Below are 20960 nucleotides of genomic sequence, written 5' to 3'. Positions count from 1 at the left end.
AGGGTTGTAGATAGGGTTTTAAACTAATTAGTGGGAGCAAGGGGAGAGTACAAAAGAAGCAAAGTTTTAAAAAATAAAAAAAGAGAGCAGAGATGCAAAGAAGTGAAGCAGTGAATGATAATCAAAGTCTGACAGGAAGGGGTAGAAAATACATGGTGTGCAGCAGTAATTTGAACTAGAGTCAGTATTAATGGTAAAGAGTCAAAGCGTAAGGCTCTATATTTGAATGCACATAGCATTGTAACAAATTAGATGCGTGGCCATCCCATATAGAAATAAATGAATATGACTTGACAGCTATTATGAAGAATGACTGCATGGTGACCAAGACTAAGAATGTTCAAGAGTAGTCAATGTTCTGGAAGATTAAGAAAAATGGGAATGGGTGGGGTTGCTTTGTTAGTAAAGGAGGACATCACTCCAGTGGTGAGTACTGTTGTAAATGCAATAGATCATGATGTGGGATCAGTTTGAGCAGAAGTAAGAGATAGCAATGGAATTGTTTCCAGGCCCCATGAAGAACTGCTCACTGTAGGACACAGTACAAATCAGAAAATAATGGAGGTATGCAAGAAATACACTACAATTATCACAAGTGATTTAATCTGCACATTTCCTGGAGAAATCAAATGGCCAAGGATAACATAAAAGACAACTTTGTAGTATGCATCAGGGATCATTTCTTATAGTAGTGCATTGTACAATCTACCTGGGAACAGGCTATTTTAGATCCAGTAATGTGCAATGATTTAGGATTACTTAACAATCCTGAATTAAGGATCCTCTAGTTAATAGTGATCACAACACAGTAGAATTTCAAATTCACTTTGAAGAAGAGCCACTTAAGTTTCAAACCAGTGTTCCCAATTTAAATAAGTACAGATGATGAAGAAGGTTTTTTTTAGAAAGTGGACTGGGAAAATAAGCTAAGAGGAAATTCAATAGATGAGAAGTCACAGACATTCAGGCAAAAATTTCAACCATCAGTAATGATTTATTCCAATCAAAAATAAGGACTCAATGAGGAGGATGAACCACCTGTGGTTAACAAAAGCAGTCAAGTAGTGTATTCAATCAAAAACTAAGGCCTACAAAGCAGTGAAACTAGTGGTAGGCCAGGGCTGTGGAAATATTTAGGAAACAGCAGCAGATGACTAAAAAGCTAATAAAGAGGGAGAAGATTGATTATGAAAGTATATTGACAATAAATATAAAAACATAAATATAAGAATAACACCAGAAGGTTACATACACACACATAATATATGTATAATAAAATCATAGTGAAGGTAAGTGTGAGATCTTGAATGTGCAAATGGGAAGTTCATAATGGGACAGGAAAATGGCAGATAATTTATACTAATATTTTGCATCCTTCTTCACAAAGGAGGATGCTGTGAACATCCTGAAAATAATCAAAGTACGAATGTTAGTAAAGATTTTGCAGCAGTTTCCATCACGAGGGACAGAGTATTTTACAAACTGAGGGGACGAAAGGCTGACAAGCCATGGCAACCTCATGGCCTTTATCCAAGGGTTTTAAAGGAAGTGGCTGCAGAGACAGTGAAGGCATTGGCCAAAATATTCCAGAAATCATTAGATTTTGGCAGGGTTCTTGGTGGAGGAAGAATGTAATGTATCCAAATTGGCTGATCATACCAAAGTAGGTAGGAATGCCTTTTGAGATGAGGACATAAGGAATCTGCAAGGGGATTTGATAGGCTGACGGTGGACAGAACATAGCAAACAGAATTTAATATAGGAACATCTGAGGTCATGTGTTGTGAATAATTAAAAGACAGACTATTATGTAAATAGAGAGAGACTCCAAAAATAGTTAAACAAGGGATTTGTGTATTCTTGTGCATGAAACATAAAATTTTAGCATGCAGGTGAGGCAAGTAATTAAGACTGAAATAACTCCACAAACACCAGTATCCCGTCATCAAATCACGCTTTATTTACATGTGCACAGTACCTGAACTTTGACTAGCTTACTCAGAGCCAGTCCCTAGAATGTAACAAATCTTTTAGACTTTTGTTTATACTTGTCAGCCAGAACTCCCTGGCTGACCCACTTAAGAATCTTATAGTCAATAAGATCCTCCTGGCCCTCATTCCAATAACTACAATGACAAATGAAAATTATATTTCTCAACTCGGAGGGGTTCTGAAATTAGAGGACATAGTAACAGAATAAGGTGACACTCATTTAAAACCAAGATGTGACAGAAGTTCTTCATTCAGCGGGTAGTGAATGTTTTACTCTAGATTGTTATGGGTTGTTAGAGTCAAAGAGTCATCTAGCAACGAAACAAGCCCTTTGATCCAACTCATCAATGCTAACCAGGTTTTCCAAACTAAAATGGTCCTATTTGCCTGTATTTGACCCATATCCCTCTAAACCTTTCCTATTCATGTACTTGTCCAAATATCTTTTAAATGTTGTAACTCTACTTGCTTCTGGCAATTCATTCCATATACATATTCCATATACATATTCCATATATGAGTGAAAAAATTGCCCCCCAGTTCCTTTTAAATCTTTCCCCTCTCACCTGATACCTATGCCGTCTAGTTTTGAACTCCCTACCCTAGGGAAAACACCTTTATTATTCACCTTATCTATGCCTCTTATGATTGTACAAACCTCTATAAGGTCAGCCACAACTTTCTGCACGCCAGGGAAGCAAGTTCCAACCTATCCAATCTCTCCTTATAACTCCAATCCTGGGAATTTTCCTGTAAACCTTTTTTGCACCCTTTCTGATTCCTATATCAGGGTGATTGGAATTCTATGCAGTTCACCAAAAATGGTCTCAGCAATGTCCAGTACAGCTGCAACTTGATGTCCTAACTCCTATACTCAATGCTGTGACCAATGAAGGCAAGCATGCTAAATGCCTTCTTCATCACCCTGTCTACCTGTGACATCACTTTCAAGAATCTATGTACCTGAATGCCTTGGTCTCTGTGTTCGATAACACTCTCCAGGGCCCTACCATTGACTATGTAAGTCCTGCTCTGGTTTGTCTCACCAAAATGCAACACCTTGCATTTATCTAAATTAAGCTCTATCTACCATTCCTCAGCCAATTGGTCCAGCTGATCAAGACCCCATCGTACTCTCAAGTAACTGTCCACTATACCATCAATTTTGGTGTCATCTGTAAACTTACTAACCATACTTCCTATATTCTTATCCAAATCATTTATGTAAATAACAAACAACTGTGGACCTAGTATCAAACAGTGGACCAGCAGAACACTGCTTGTCACAGGCTTCCAGTCTGAAAAACAATCCACTACCATCACCCTCCATCTTGCACTGTCAAGCCAAATTTATATTTAATTGGTTAGCTCTCCCTGAATTCCATGTGATCTAACCTCATCAACCAGTCTATCCTGCGGAACCTTGTCAAAATCCACGCTAAAGTCCATGTACACAACATCTACTGCTCTGCCCTCATCTATCCTCTTGGATACGTCCTCAAAAAATTCACTCAAGGTTGTAAGGCATGATTTCTCACACTCAAACATGCTGACTATCCAGATTGAATCCTAGCCTCTCCAAATGCAAGTAAATCCTGTTTCTCAGAGTCCCCTTCAACAACTTACCCATCACTGACATCAGACTCACTGGTCTATAGTTCCCTGGATTTTTATTGCACCCTTTCCTAAATAATGGCACATTAGCCACCCTCCAGTCTTGTGGAACCTCACCCATGGTTGTTTGTGATACAAATATCTCTGCTAGGGAATGTCAAGGAGTTGAGGACTACTAAGAGCTGGCATGAAAGGGGAGTTGAGGTCCAGGGCAAATCAGTTGTGAACTGATGGAATGTTGGGGCATTCTTGAGGATTGAAATGATATATTGCTGATCCTATTTCAGATGTTCATCAAGTTCGTATTGATCTTCAGTGGAATAGTGCAGCAGTCTGGGGAAGGAAATACTAGAATGAAAAGGTGCAGAATTAAAACAGTAAACCACCAAAAGCTTGCAGTCATACTTGCAGTCTGAGCAGAGGTGTTGCGCAAATTCTGTATCCAATCTGTGTTTGATCTTCCTGATAGACCTTGACCAACCATAATCATCTTCCACTGAGCTCGATCTGACTCCAACCAGTGGAAGGCTTTCCCCTCCCGTAATTCCCATTGATTCATGTTTTGCTACGGCCCTTGATGCCACATTCAGTTAAAAGTTGCTATGATGTGAAGGGCAGTCAGCCTCACTTACCCTCTTGAATTCATCTCCTTTATTCATATTTGGACCAAGGCTGTAATGAGATCATAGCTGAAAGGACCTGGCAGATTCCTAACTAAAGTCAATGTGCATGGCATTACTGAGTTAGTACTTCTTGATTGACGACACCTTCTGTCACTTTTTTGATGATTCCAAGTAGATGGTAGTTGAACTGAGTTCTGAGGAAGAGTCACTGGACCGGGAACGTTAACTCTGACTTTTCCTTCACAGATGCTGCCAGATCTGCTGAGCTTTTCCAGCAACTTCTGTTTTTGTTGGTAATTGGTCTGGTTGGATTTATCCGACTTTTTGTGGAGAGAACATTCCTGAGCAATTTACACATTGCTTGTTCATGCTAGTGTTCTAACTATACTGGAACAGCTTGTTGAAGGAACACAGCTACCTCTTGTGCATGATTCTTCAATCTTATTGCCAGAATGTTGTCAGGGCTATAGACTTATGATATCCAGATTCTTCAGCTGTTTCCACATTGGACAAAATTGAATTGATAGAAGGCAGGCAGCTATGATGCTGAGAACCTCAGGAGGCAGCCAAGTTGGATTGTCCATTTGGTACTTCTGGTTGAAGATGCTTGTAAATGCTTTAGCTTTCAATTTTGCACTGATGTACTAGGTTCCACATCACTGATGAGGATATTTGTGGTGTCTCCGCCTCCAGCAAGTTGTATAATTGCCCTCCATGATCCGTGATTGGATTTGACAAGCCTTCAGAACATAGATCTGATCTGTTGGTTATGGGATCACTTAGGTTTGTCTATTGCATGTTGTTTTTGCCTGTTTGGCATGCATATAGTTCTGTAGTGTAGCTTTACCCGATTGACACTTGATTTTTAAATGTGCCTGGTGTTGTTACTGTCAGGACCTCCTGCACACTTCATTAAACCATGGTTCATCGTTTGACTTTCTGAGAATGGTCTGTTGCGTGGCTGTGCAAGACTGAGAGGTTACATACAGTGGTTGAATATAATGCTACTATTACTGATCGCCCACAGCATCTAGATTAATTCAAAATCTATCCTGTTCAGCACAGTGGTAGTTTCACATAACATTTTCCCATGACATACTCCGTTTGTCAACTTTTTTTTCCACTTATTTAACCTATCAATATCTTTCTCAACCGTTTAGATCCATCTTGCAACATGCCTTTTCACTTATTGTGTCATTAACAAATTTAGCTGCCATACATTCATTTTCTTCTTCAAAGTTATTAACTTATGCTATAAACAGTTGCAGTCCCAGCACAGATCCCTGTGGAATTTCACTGCATAGAGCTTGCCAAACTGAAAGATAACCCCTTATCTCTGCTCACTGTTTGCTGCCCATTAGCCAATTCTCTATTCATACCAAGACACTAACTCCAACACCATGGGCTCTTATCTTATGACCTAACCTTTTGTGGAGTACCTTGTTGAGCATCTTCTGAAAGTTCAAATACAACACATCTACCAGTTCCCTTCTATCCGCTCTGGTTCAGGCTTCTTCAAAAAAACTCTAATAAATTAGTCAGACACAATTTCTCTTTCATGAAGCCTTGCTGCCTCTGCTTGATTAGATCATGATTTTTCAAATATGTTGCTTTTACTTCCTCAATAATTGATTCTAACATTTTTCCAACAATGGATATTTAGCTAATTGACCTATCATACCCACTTTTTGCCTCCGTCCCTTTTTGAACAGGGGTGTCGCTTTGGCAATTTTCCATCCTTTGGTACTACTCCAGAATCCAAGGAGTTGTTGGAAATTACAACCATTGTATGCACTTTCTCTGCAGCTGATCCTAGGATACAAGTCTTCATGGCCAGGAGACTTATTGCATTTAGATCAATTTGCTTGTCTAATACTACATCTCTAGAGTGGTGATGGACATAATTCCTCCCCTGTATTTTTAGCATTACTAGGATGTTCTAAGTATCTTTTGCAGTACTGACTGATATAAAATATGTGTAACTCCTCTGCCATTTCCTTGTTCCCCATAACTATCTACCCAGATTCATTTTGTAAGGTGTCCAGTTCACTACAGGACTCGGCAGCTTGGCCAGTTGTAGTGCTACTGAGCCAATATTGGTAAAAGACATCGCAATCCTCCAGTGAGAGTACATTCTCTGCACCGGCCATTCTTCATGCTTTCTCCAAGCATGTGTCATATGGAAGACTACTGATTGATCAGCTGAGGGAGGAACAGTTGTTGGTAATCAGCAGAAAGTTTCCTTGCCTGTTTTTGACCAAATATCATGAAACTTCATAGGGTCTTGCAGTCAATATTGTGGACTCCCTTCTGACTGTAAACCAACTTTGAAGGATCTGTCCTACTGTATGGACAGGACATATCCAGAGATGGTGATTGTGGTTTCTGGGGCAGTATGTGCAAAATACCATTTTCTCCTATCTCAAAACTGGTCCCAATCCTTCTGTTGATCTATTTCTGAATGATTGAAAAATTTCCACCTGACTCCTCAATGTCTACCTTAAGCCGCATGATGCTTAAACTCAACATTGAATTCACAGTACAGACACAGGCCATTTGACCTATTATGTCTGTAGCAGCTCCTGAAAGAGCTACCCAGCTAGTCCCAATCGACAAAGCTCTATAACTTCATCATTTTCAAATATATGTCCAGCTCTCTTTTGAAACCTCATATGGAATCTGCCTCCATCACTATCCCAGGTAGTGCATTCCAAATGCTAACAACTCTGAGTAAAGAAGCTGTTTCCTAATCTCACTCCTTGCTGTCTTGCTGACAATCTTGAAATTGCGGCCCAATGTTATTCACATAACAACTAGTGGAAACAGAATATCGTTCTTTACCCTGTCAAAATTGTTCATAATTTTGAACACCTCAGTAAAGGCCACCTCAATCTTCTGTTGTCCAGGGAAAATAAACCCAATCTCTCTAATCCTTCCTGTATATAAAATCCCTCATTCCTAGTATCATTCTAGTAAATCTGTTTTGAACTCTCTCCAAGGCTTTAAAATCCTTCCCTAAATAAGGTGTCCAAAACTGAACACAGTACTCCAAATGTGGTCTAACCAATGATCTGTAGAGGTTCAGCATCTACTTACTATTTGTCGTAGCACAGTCTGCCAGCCTTTCCTTATGCTTCCTCTTAGCCTTCCTTATAACAGCCTTAGCCTCTCTCCTGCATTTAAGATACTCTTCCTGATTTCTATTGCTGTTGTTATTCCAGTATGCATCATACATATGCTCTTTCTTTTTAATTAAGAATATTGTTGAGAAAATCATGTAGGATATTCTGGCTTTGGATATCCCATATTTATTTCTGATGGGTGCCTACCTATTCATCTCCCATTTTTCATCCACTGTTTTAGCCAACAAAATGCATTTCCAATCAACATGCTCCCGTTCATTTTTTAAAATTCTAAACTCTGCTCTTTTCCAGTTTTGGATCTTGACCCGAAATGGCAGCTTTTGTGCTCCTGAAATGCTGCTTGGCCTGCTGTGTTTATCCAGCTCTACACTCGGTTATCTTGTGTTATCTATCCACTCCTGTTCTAGCTTAAGCCACATTTCTGTCAAACCCCCACAGCAATTTCTGCTTCCAGTTTCCCAGTTTTGTTCTCTACATTCAGTGCATTTACATACATATAATTTAGTCCTGCCCTTATCTCTTTTTGCCCATTGGAATGTGATTATTTCTTTATTCAGTCACCACTGAAACATTCCCTCACTTCCTTTTCCCCATTCACCTTCTTCTCTTCTGCCGTCTCTGGTACTTCCTAATCTAGGCCCATTTGTATTTTGTAACAGACAACAGGAATCTATTTAAACTAAACATACTTACTCCAGAATTTCTGCTGACATAATATAAATTTTTTTTTGGACAAACTAGCAAAGTAAGTACCTCCAGCATTTAATCATGTCTAAGAACATGATAAACAATGGATGCTTCTGAAATCAGAAGGACTTTCTTTATCAAAATTAACATTTTGTGAGGTCAACTGATAAGATGCCTACTAATTGCACAGATAGTTGTCAGCAAGCACAGTAGCAGAAAATATGGTGGTTTTAACTATTTTGGTTAAAATTCTTCCATACATAGAACATGGAACATGACAGCACAGTGCAGGTCCTTCGGGCCTTGATGTTGTGCCGATCTGTCATACCACTCTGAAGCCCGTCTAACCTACGCTATTCCCTGTATGTCCATACCTTTGTGAATTGTTAAAATAACTTTCTTTAATTATCAGATTTCAAACATATTCTTTTCTGCACAAACAAGCATTTTGAGCTGATGTTTTCACAGTCAAATTTATAAGAGTACTATTAAAATTTGTTGTCAGTTTATCCAATATTATAAGTACTGCAATGAAAAGATATAGACAAACAGGGGCTGGTTGATTGTCTTTCCCAGCAGTCAATAACATTTGATTTTGCTTTTGTGCTGTCCGATACACCGCTGTAGCTTTATTTATATTACCTTTGCAACAGCTGTAGGAAAAATGCCTGCATTGAAATAAGTGGATGCAGCTTAATAAATCAAACTTCTCATTCATTTTCAGGAGTTATAGAATTTAGCCTTCTCAGTACCAGTTCCACTGGGAGACTTGCAATGTTCATATGATTTTTCTGTTCTCCAGATGTCAACTGTGAACTCAGAAAACATAAATTGTTTGATGAGAAGAAATAAGGGACTAGCTTCTGAAAAAGACAATGTTTTGGTCAAGCAATCTGATGGAACAAATACAGAATTTCACAGACAGACACAAGGTATTGTAATATTAAACTGTGGATTTTAATTATTTTGACAGAGAAAATGGAGGATATACAGTTTCCTCATAAAAAGCCACCATTCAATTTCTTCTTCCACACACTAACAATAGGTTCTTTATACAAGGCTCCTGTAACTTTAATAGCTATGTATGAATGAATAGTGTACTCATATTTCCTCTTTTAGAATAAGTCATCATTGTTTTCTTAATGATGCAAGGTAACATCTGGGCAGGTACACTTTGAACACATAAGCAACTCAATGTGATCTGATATATCTAGAAATTACGCAGACTAATTACACACTATTTATGCTGCAGCAAGCCCGATTGCACAATAAAAGACAAAGATTGCTAAATGTGCAAGCTTTGTGAAAGCTGCAAACCCCGCTCAGTACTGCAAATATATAGTAGAGAATAAGGAGAATATTCTTATAGCCTCAAGTATGCAAATCTCATTCAAGTGCCACCACCTGATACAGGTGTACCATGCTATAGTTGAAGATGTTTATTCACAACTTATTTAAGACTGTCATTGTCATGTACTTTTTGAATTATTTATTGGTTCCTTGGCTAGGACTGCTTTGATAAATTTTGGTAAGAAGTAGAGTTGATGCATCTTTGAATACAAAATCGAAAGCAAATGGAGAAGTGATGTGTAGGAATACAATTTGTGCATTTCGAAAATGGGGAGGGGGAAGGGAGCTCAGAAATAGAGAGAGGAGGGGTGGGGCTGGGGCAGGTAGGTAGGACGGTGATAGATGGGGATTGGTCAGTGAGGTGGGAGGGATAGTTAGATGGGAGAGAAGTTGGCCAGGTTGTGTCAGGTCAAGGAGGTGGGGATGAGAAGGAGCATTGGACATAGGATTAGATCAGGGGTGGGGAGATTTTAAAAAATGGTGAATTACATGTTTAGGACATTGGGCTGTAGGCTTTCGAGGCGGAAAATGAGGTGCTGCTCCTCCAGTTCACAGCTGACATCATTGTGACACTGGAGGCGGCCCAGGATGGACATGTCGCCCAGGGAGCCAGAGGGGGAGTTAAAATGTTTTGTAACCGGAAGGTGTTGTCGTTTGTGGTGTACAGAGTGCCAATGTTCTATAAAACAGTTTCCAAGTCTCAAGCTTGGTCTCACCAATGTAGAGAAGGCCATATCGGGGGCAGTGGACACAGTAAACTAAGTTGATGGATATGCAGGTGAACCCCTGTTTAATGTGGAAGGTTTGTATCGTGCCTTGGATTGAGGTGAGGGGGGAGGTACGGGGGCAGGTGTAGCAATTCCTGCAGTTGCAGGGAAAGGTGCCGGGGATGGAGGGTCCAGTGAGGAGGGGGGAAGGAGTTGTGGAAAGAACTGTCCCTATGAAAAGCAGATAGGGGCAGGGAGGGAAATATATTCTTGGTTGTGGGGTCAGATTGTGGATGGTGGAAGTGGCAGAAAACGATATGTTGGATGTGGAGGTCAGTGGGGTGATATGAGAGAGCAAGGGGGATTCCGTCTTTATTTTTGGTGGGGGGAGGAGGATGTGAGGGCAGAGGTGCAGGAAATGCAAAAGGTGTGATTGAGGGCATTTTTGATCCAGGCAGGGGAGGTGAGGTTCTTGAAATAGGAGGACATCCTTTTTGCACTCTGTACGTGACAAATGACAGTTTAATGATGCCACCTGCAAATGAGGAACAGCACCTCATATTCTGTCACGGGAGTGTACAGCCCAATGGCCTAAATGCGGATTTCACAAGTTTTAAAAATCTCCACCACCAGCACCCCACCAACCCCAGCCTCATCCGATGTCCAACCCTCCCTCTCAACCCCACTTTCTTGACCTGATACAACCTGTCCATTTTCTCTCTCACCTATCCATCCCTTCCATTACACTGACCAGTCAGCGCCTGCATCACGTATCACCATCCTGCCTGCCTTCCCCAGACCCACCCCTCCTCTCTATTTATATCTAAGCTGCCTTCCCCACTTCCCATTTCTGAAGAAGTGTCCCAACCTGAAACATCAACTTTCCTGCTGTGGTTGTCATGGTGAGTGTGCTGTTTTCTGACTCCTGTGATCTGAGTTCAAGTCGAGGTGGAACCATCTTTATGGGTGGCATGGTTAGCACTGCTGCCTCAGTGCCAGGGACCTGGGTTTGATTCCACCCTTGGGTGACTGTCTGGAGTTTGCACATTCTCCCTGTGTCTGCATGGGTTTCCTCCGGGTGCTCTGGTTTCTTCCCACAGTCCAAAGATGTGCAGGCTAGGTGGATTGGCCATGCTAAATTGCCTGCAGCGTTCAGGGAGGTGTAGATTTGTAGATTAGGTAGGTTATAGGGGGATGGGTGTGGGTGGGATGGGGTGGGATGAGGTTTGGTATGGATTGTACGGCTGAAGGGCCCATTTCCACACTGTAGGAATTCTATGATCTATGATCTGATACTGCCTGGCCTGCTGTGTTCCTTCAGTTCTACACTTATCTCTGACTCCAGCATGGGCAGTTCTTGCATCATCTTAGCCATAGTACTTTTTCCCTAGCATAAATATTGTTCTTGCCATAGCCAAGAGATATATTCTTTGTAGGAGAACATTATTTTTTGCTTTAAATTTTGTGTGTTCTTTTATCTTAAAACTCTCCACTTCTTCTACGAAAGGAGGCCAGAACAGTCAGTGCTGCTTCCTACTCTCATCTGGAATTATAAATGTTAACCAACTTTACTACAAAATTTCTTCTTTCTCTCCACTTCATCTGGTCTTTGATTTCTGTTTCCATTTCTGAGAAATAGGCTGTCTACTACTATCCATTTCAAGCTCGCCATTTCCCACAATTACCTTGGACATACTTTTTTCACACTCTGCTTCCTGTAAAGATTTAAGTCTATTCTCCCAGTTCTTCTGTCCCTGTTGCATCTGTTCTGATGATGCCAACTTACATGTCAGTGCTTCTGCCCACTCTTTCCCAGAACATAGTGTTCCACTTTGTCCTCACTTTCCAAATCACCTGTCTCCACATTCAATCATCCTCCTCCGCCATCTCCTGCAGGATTCTACCACCAACACATCTTCCCCTCCCCTGTCAACATTCCATAGTGACCTTCCCTCCCTGACACTCTGGTCCACTCCATCACTCCTAACATCGCTTCAAGTTCCCTGACACCATCTCTCAAATCACGAAAGGTGTAACAATTGTCTACTCACTACCTCTTCTTTGTCAAAGGTTCCAAACACATCTTCCAAGAGAACCAGTGATTTACTTATATTCTTTCAATCAAATCTACTGTATTTGCTGATCACAATACAGTCTCATTAACATTAACAAGACCAGCCATAGACTGACTGCTGAGTGGAACAACTCTGCTCTTAGTGTATGAGGTATGATGAGTAAGTTTGCAGATGACATGAAAATCGATGGTGTGACAAATAGTGAGGAAGAAAGCCTTAGATTACATGATGATATAGATGGGCTGAACAATTGCAAATGAACTGTATACTCTCAAAAGGATGAGCTGATATTTTGGGAGGACTAACAAGCCAAGAGAGTACACGGTAAGTAGTAGGCCCCCGAGAAGTACAAAGGATTAGGGGGACCTTGGTGTACATTTCCAATTTTTTAAAGGTACTTCAAGTAGAAAAGGTATTAAGACATACTGGATACTAAATTTTAGTCAAGGCATTAACCTGCAATCAGAGCTGTCTGATATTTAGTTAGAGGACTGTGTGTAGCTCTGGTTGCCACACATCTTGTAGATAGAGCTGACACACTCCATTAAGCAGTCATCCACACTATGATTGCATTGGAGACATTGTAGAAAGTATTCAACAGGATGTTGCCTGGGCTGCAGTGATTCAGCTCTGAGATCCGAGATGGGGGAGGAGGGGGTGGTGTTATTTTCGTGAGAACAGAATGTTGAAGAAGGATCTGATGATGCAAAGTTCTGAGTAGCACAGACAGTATAGAGGGGGAGAAATCTTCCCCTCAGTAGAATAGTCAAGACTTGGGCAGTTTTCAGGTGAGGAACAGAGGTTTTGAACAGAACTTGAGGGGTTTTTCAGAGGGTTGTGGGTATTTGGAGCTTATTGCCTGAAAAGGAGGCTGAAGCAGGAAGTGTTAAGACATTTGAGAACTATTTAGATGAGCACATAAAAACTACAAGTCAACTTCTTGGGAATGGTATTAGAATAGATAGCTCTGTTCTTGACAGGGCACTCAACCAGTCCAACCCATCTCCTGCACTTCTGCCCTCACCCCCTTCTCTTCCCTCCTGCAACAGCAATAGAGTTCCCCTTATCCTTACCTACCATCCCACCAGCATCTGCATCCACATCCGGGAGGTCATCTGATGCCATTTCCATTATCACCAAACACATTCCCTTCCCCTCCCTTGTCCACCTTCCGCAGGGATCATTCCCTCCAGGGCAGTGATAATGGGAACTGCAGATGCTGGAGAATCCAAGATAATAAAGTGTGAAGCTGGATGAACACAGCAGGCCCAGCAGCATCTCAGGAGCACAAAAAGCTGACTTTTCGGGCCTAGACCCTTCAGAGAGGGGGATGGGGTGAGGGTTCTGGAATAAATAGGGAGAGAGGGGGAGGCGGACTGAAGATGGAGGGAAAAGAAGATAGGTGGAGAGGAGAGTATAGGTGGGGAGGTAGGGAGGGCATAGGTCAATCCAGGGAAGACGGACAGGTCAAGGAGGTGGGATGAGGTTAGTAGGTAGGAAATGGAGGTGCGGCTTGAGGTGGGAGGAAAGGATGGGTGAGAGGAAGAACAGGTTAGGGAGGCAGAGACAGGCTGGGCTGGTTGTGTGGTGCAGTGGGGGGAGGGGACGAACTGGGCTGGTTTTGGGATGCGGTGGGGGAAGGGGAGATTTTGAAGCTGGTGAAGTCCACATTGATACCATTAGGCTGCAGGGTTCCCAAGCGGAATATGAGTTGCTGTTCCTGCAACCTTCGGGTGGCATCATTGTGGCACTGCAGGAGGCCCATGATGGACATGTCATCTAAAGAATGGGAGGGGGAGTGGAAATGGTTTGCGACTGGGAGGTGCACTTGTTTATTGCGAACCGAGCGGAGGTGTTCTGCAAAGCAGTCCCCAAGCCTCCAATGGTTTCCCCAATGTGGAGGAAGCCACACCGGGTACAATGGATACAGTATACCACATTGGCAGATGTGCAGGTGAACCTCTGCTTAATATGGAAAGTCATCTTGGGGCCTGGGATGGGGGTGAGGGAGGAGGTGTGGGGGCAAGTGTAGCATTTCCTGCGGTTGCAGGGGAAGGTGCCGGGTGTGGTGGGGTTGGAGGGCAGTGTGGAGCGAACAAGGGAGTCATGGAGAGAGTGGTCTCTCCGGAAAGCAGACAGGGGTGGGGATGGAAAAATGTCTTGGGTGGTGGGGTCGGATCGTAGATGGCGGAAGTGTCGGAGGATGATGCGTTGTATCGGGAGGTTGGTGGGGTGGTGTGTGAGAACGAGGGGGATCCTCTTTGGGCGGTTGTGGCGGGGGCGGGGTGTGAGGGATGTGTTGCGGGAAATGCGGGAGACGCGGTCAAGGGCGTTCTCGACCACTGTGGGGGGACACCCTGGTCCACACTTCCTTCACCCCCAACACCTCCCCACAGCCCTACAGCACCTTCCCCCGTAACCAGTGCAGGTGCAACACCTACACATTCACCTCCTCCCTCCCCACTATCCAAGGGCCCAAACATACCATTCAGGTGAAGCAACACTCCCTAGAATCTAGTCTACTGTATTTGCTGCTCACAACGTGGTCAAAGCATAGACTTGATGACCGCTTCACAGAACATTTACGTTCTGCTTGCAAAAAAAGACCCTGAACTACCTATTGCCTGCCACTTCAATGCACCACCTGCTCCCTGGCCAACATCTGTCTCTGACTTGCTGCAGTGTTCCAGTGAAGCCCAATGCCGGCTGGAGGAACAGCATCTCATTTTCCCTTGGGGACACTATAGCCCTCTGGCCTCAATATTGAGTTCAATAATTTTAGGTCCTAAACTCTTCCATGTCCCAGCCCCCTACACCAGGCTTTGTCACCACATGGCCTGCCATTACACACCCCCTGTTCGTCACTAACAGTCCCCATTAACAACTACTCACCCTCCCAGCCTGATTGTTAGCAGCTCCTTTCTGTGCCACTGTCTTTCACTCTCTTTGGGCTCTATCCTATCATTACTCCCTACCTCACCCACCTCCCTATTTTCTGCATATAAACTGACATATTCCCAGCCACTATCAGTTCTGAGGAAGGGTCACCAGACCTGAAATGTTAACCGTTTTCTCTTCCACAGATGCTACCAGACCTGTTGAGCTTTTAGAACATGGAACAATACAGTGCAGAACAGGCTCTTCGTCCCTCGATGTTGCGCCGACCTGAAAACTAATCTAAGCCCCTCCCCCTACACTATCCCATCATCATCCATATGCTTTCCAAGGACTGTTTAAATGCCCCTAATGTGGCTGCATTAACTTCATTGGCAGGCAGGGAGTTCCACGCCCTTACCACTCTCTGAGTAAAGAACCTGCCTCTGACATCTGTCTTAAATCTATCACCCCTCAATTTGTAGCTATGCCCCCTTGTACAAGCTGAAGTCATCCTCAGAAAAAGACTCTCACTGTCCACCCTATCTAATCCTCTGATCATCTTGTATGTCTTTTCCAGCAACTTTGTTTTTGTTCCTGATTTACAGCATCTGTAGTTCTTTCATTTTTTGTTAGAATAGACAGCTGTTGACTGATCAGCATGGACACAATGTCTGAACAGCCTCTTTCTGTGCTGTATTGAGGAAAAAAAAACCTGACTCTAGGAATTACTGATGAAGGGTCTAGGCCCGAAACATCAGCTTTTGTGCTCCTGAGATGCTGCTTGGCCTGCTGTGTTCATCCAGCTCCACACTTTATTATCTAGGAATTACCCTGACCACCAGCTTATTTGCCATTTCAATGTGCCACCTTGCTCTCACACTAACATTTCCATCCTACGCCTGCTTCAGTATTCCAGCAAAGTCCAAAGCAAGCTGGAAGAACATCACCTCATTTTCCACCTAGGTACCATACAACATGGAGTTCAACTTCAATCCATGAACGCTTTCCTCCATTTTTGGTTACTGTCCTTCATCGTCCTGGAGTCTTGTTCACATAGGTTTGCTCTTGGTATACCTGTCCTCTGCCATTAATATCCAACCTACAGCTACATTTATTCTCTTCTACCAAAAACATTCCCTTAGCCTTTTTGCTCTGGGGCACCTTTACCATCTATACCTCTTGCTCTTCCTGCTCTCCTTTTTTCTACAGCACATCGCTTTTCCAGTCAATTTCAGTGCCAAAGATGTAACCCTGAACCAGAAACATGAAGTCCTTTTCTTGCTCTCCACAAATGCTTTCAGACCTGAGTTTGTCCAGCACTTTGTTTATAATTCAGATAGCCAGCAGCCTTGTACTTTGCATTTTTCTTTTAGGACAGACAGAACCTCACTTTAACCTCTCAAAGCTGTTGTGGGGAGTGTTGGTCTAAATTTTGGTGCTGAGTAGAATGTGAACCTACAGCCTTCTGGTGTATAGGCGAACAAAAATGTAACAAATTTGAAAGCAAGGGGCCACAGAATATCAACAGGCATATTAAATGTAAATTCTGTTCGTGCCATAGCTTTGATACTGTGAACAAATCGAGTCTAATAGTTATTGAATCCTTTATATTGACAATGGTACAATGATGAAATTCACTGAAGAATTACATTTTATGGAAAATATATTCTCGTTTAAGTGGTTTTATGATGTTCATTAATCTTAAAATATCTTGAATAGGTCCGCCAATTCTTCTTGCTTTCAATACTGCAAACAATGCATTACGAGAGATGATTTGTCTTTACAATGATTTAGAAACAAATAGGTAAGCATAATTGCATCAATGATTTCAGTGGACAATGTAGATTTTAAAACTTCAAGCTTTGAAGTGCACTTGCAACTTAAAATAAAAATATCATCCATCCATTTGAATTGATCAGAACATAATGGAAATACTTGTAATTGAATTACAAATTGGTTACAATTTTGACAGTAACATCTAAAATTTTTCGAATGCTTGGTAGCTTCAGGAGTTAATAGCTGGATCTTAACAAGTGACCAACTAGAAAATTAATCTCATGCTAAATCTACCCTTGATAACAGTACAAAACAGATACCATGGAAGTAGGAGCAGAAACACTAGTAACCAGACGTGATCGGTTGATGGCAAAAGTTTTTACCAAATAAGTAAGGAAGCTTTACAAGCCAGACTGCAGGGAGTCACATTCCTTGCCATTACAGGTGACCTGATGACTCAATCTATCTGCAGTCCTAAAAATGTCCTACTTGTTTGTCAGCACCAACTATTTGTTTCAGTTGGAGCAAGTGTAGTAGTCAGGAAACAGATTTCTCCATCTTGAATTAGTGGAGATTTTTTAAAGGCAGCTATCAGGAACAAATAGATTATTTAATCATTGGTCGTTGATAACTTTGGAATGAAATTTAATGGTACTTTAAACTGTGAAAGATGTGTTCTGCTACAGGCAATGGCCTAGTGGTTTAATGCTAGATTATTAATCCAGAGACCCTGATAACGATCTGGGGACCCAGGTTTGAATCCCAAATATGCAAATGCATTAGTTAAAATAGCAGTGAGAAATGCCAAGCTTTAGTCATAAGGTGTTCATTTTGAAATCCATCTTAAATAGGAGCTTGCTGTTAGAATAATTATATGCACAAGTTAACTGAGCATTTTTTGAAGTGAAAAATTAATTTTGTTTCATTGTGGTTGCAAATGGGAAATTAATTTTTTATTGGATTATTAGATTGTATTGGTAATAAATGAGCACCTTTAATTGCTATTATGGGCATTTAAATCTATCTAGAATCATAAAAAGGAAACAAAAGGAAACAATTTGCAAAAGAGGCCAAAATTCAGATTCCTGGTGGCAGCTTAAAGTTTTGCTGTAAGTGAAACTATTTCAGGCCTGTCAACCTTCTGGACAGGGATGATTGGAAACTCTGATATTCATGAAGTAATGAATGCAAATCAACACTATAGACCACTTCGAGTCCCATTTTGAGGACTTGAACATAAAATATCTATGCTGAACCAGTGGGTAACAAAGATGTCAAGGAAATATACAAAGACACATGAAATAACAAGAGTCAATGGTAGACTAGACGAATGGGTTATTTTTTGAACCAGCACCAGATGACCAAAAGGCAAAGAGGTAAAAAATTGATAGAAAATTAACAAGAAATATTAAAAAAACCCAAGACCTTCTGAGTTTATAAAGGGTAGCAAAAGCAAGTGTGACTCTTGGACAGGGTGATTGAGGAATTGATAATGGAGAACAGGAAAATGGCAAATAACTTACATCAATATCTTCATCAGGATTCAGTGGAGGATACTGTAAAAACTAAGTTCAGATAATGAAGCTGCTAATGGGACAATAGGTCTTGTCAGTTTCCATAAGGTATGAAATATTTTGACAAAGTAATGGGACTGAAGGCTGATAAGTCACCAGGACTTGATGGCCTGCATCCAAGGATTTTAAAGCAATCACTGCAGAGAAAGTGGAGCTAGTCAATCTCTGAGACAGTGTTACTTCATGTAGGGGTAAGTCACCTGGATGTTTTGCCCAAGGAGATACTCACACCCCTTAGATTAGGTGATTCAAGCTGGATCGGTTATCAAGGGCAGGAGGGATATGTGAACCCAAAGAGCAGCCCTCAAAGAGGAACTATCCCTGAAACTGCAATAATTTAGCAGCTCTTTTGAGATCTGGGGATGAAAAAGTGAGGACAGGGAGGCTGGGCACCATGGTAAAGGAGCAATTCAAGTGGAGGAAAAGAATAGGAATGCAGTATTGGCAAAGGACAGTGTAATTGGGGAATAGACACTGTTCTCTGAAGCCCTGAGCATGAGTTGCAAAGGCGATACTGCCTGTCAGGTGCCAGCACTAGAGAGAAGCCTGGAGTGGCAGGGAGGGACCTAGTTGATGTCATCCATGTTGGTACTAACAACACTGCAAAGACTGGAAGCAGGGTTCTGCTGAGAGATTAAACTGTTTAAAGCTCTGCTAAAAGGCAGAATATCCAAGTTATTAAATTTCAGGAGCTTTAAGCAAACTGGTTCAGGGTAAATAAAATCAAGGAGTTAAACGTGTGGCTTAAAGACCGATGAGTGATGAATAGATTTCATGGGGTACTGGCACCAAAAGGGAGCTGTCTGGTCAGATGGGTTTCACTTGAACTGTAATTGGACTAGTATCCTGACAAGTTGAAACAGCTAGAGCTCTAGCTTTAAAACAATTTGGAATGGGTGGAGAGGCAGGGAAGGAAGGGAGCTTGCAATCTAAAAGGATATGACAGCATTGCAAACAAGCATTTTGATAATCCTACCAAGTAGGACAGAGAGTGTATAAGGAAAACAGCAGCAAATTGGGTCAAAGGGGCAAAATTGATTAAATAGCTAAGTTAATGATCCCACTTAAACAGTTTTCAAAACAGTATAAACAAATTAACCTTCTTGCTGTGTTAATGGGCATGATCTTGTAGCAAAGAGAGACATGGAAACAAGGAGATTAAGATTTAAATTCAGATATAAGTATTCAGACGCTTTGAAAGGATGGGCGTATAGGGAAGTGTGGAGTACATTTGTTAGTATGTGAATAAGTATGATACCAGGAAATCTTCTGTCGGATGATTTTGAATCAAAATGGATAGAGCTAGGAAATAATAAGAGGGAGACAACACTGTTTGGAGTAGTCTACAGCAATGGTTCCCAACCCTTTCAATATCAAAACTCTAAATGAGACAAATGGCACATCCATGAATGTTTATGCCTGCATGGTATCGGAAATTGACACCTACACAGCGCTGCACAAGGGCACCTGATATTGACAGATTACTTGAAAAAAATAGACACCAAGGCTCCAGAAGAGACCAGAAGTGGGTGGGCTCAATGCTCAGGTAAAGTGGCATTACTTTGGGAAACTTTCATAGCACACTTTGTTGCAGCACACTGGTTGGAAAACATTGGTCAGTAGACTCCCTAAAAGTAACTGTTCTGTAAGAGAGAATAAATCATGAGTATGGTTTAAAAAAGTAATATATTAGCCATGGATGACTTCAACCTTTACGTAGATTAGAAAAATCAGTTTCATGAAAATAGCCAAGAATACCTAATTCTATTCGGGACAATCTCATAAATGCAACCAGGGTTCAGGCTGTTTTAGATCTAGCAATGTATAATGAGGTTGGCTTAATAAATGATCTGAATAAGAGATCCCCCAGAGAGCAGAGTTCATAACATGGTAGAACTTAACATCAAATTTTAAGGGCAGGGAAGTTATGATGGGACATTCAAAATCTAGATTAGGCCACAGCTAGAGTATTATGCAAAGCTGTGGATCCCACATTATAGGAGGGATGTGATTGCACTGGAGAGGGTGCAGAGGAGATTTACCACAATGATGCCGGTTTTGGAGAGTTTTAGTTATGCGTTGGATAGACAGGGCTGTTTTCCTCTGAGCAGAGGGCAGTGAAGGGAGACGTGATTGAGATGTGCAAAATCATGGTACTTAGTCAGGAATTAGCTTTTCTCTTTGGAGAAATCAATGACCACGTGCATAGATTGAAGATGGGGGCATGAGGTTTAGAGGGGATGTGAAAGTTTTTTTTCCATCCAGAGGTGGGGATTTGGCAGTCGCTTTAAGGTGGTAGAGGCTGAAATTCTCTTTACATTTAAAGATTCAGATGTATATTTACAAATGCGAAGGCAAAGAAGGTAATGGGCCAAGTGTTGGCCTGAAGGACACTGTGCGCTGTTGGGATTTGCCGTGGGAGTCCTCAACATTGAGTCCAGATCCCATAAGGTATAATGGCATCATGTCAAACATTTGTAAGGGAATCTTCAGCTGATTATCATGTACCATACTTCCCTTCAACCTTCTGTCAATGATTCAC

The 20960-nt window shown here is 41.6% G+C and overlaps 1 protein-coding gene across 1 annotated transcript in view; it reads left to right on the top strand.

The window, feature by feature from the left end:
* The window catches only part of map3k19 (mitogen-activated protein kinase kinase kinase 19), a 68182-nt gene that overhangs the window by 20892 nt on the left and 26330 nt on the right, over positions 1 to 20960 (top strand). Inside the window, exons 6-7 of the mRNA XM_059647654.1 lie at positions 8862 to 8991; positions 16788 to 16872. Of these exons, the coding sequence (XP_059503637.1) occupies positions 8862 to 8991; positions 16788 to 16872 (215 nt within the window). The remainder of the gene's footprint in view (positions 1 to 8861; positions 8992 to 16787; positions 16873 to 20960) is intronic.

The sequence above is a fragment of the Stegostoma tigrinum genome, chromosome 7 (genome assembly GCF_030684315.1).
Source record: "Stegostoma tigrinum isolate sSteTig4 chromosome 7, sSteTig4.hap1, whole genome shotgun sequence".
Classification (NCBI taxonomy): domain Eukaryota; kingdom Metazoa; phylum Chordata; class Chondrichthyes; order Orectolobiformes; family Stegostomatidae; genus Stegostoma; species Stegostoma tigrinum.
The sequence above is the reverse complement of the archived record's forward strand: the minus strand, read 5'-3'. Positions and strand labels throughout refer to the sequence as shown.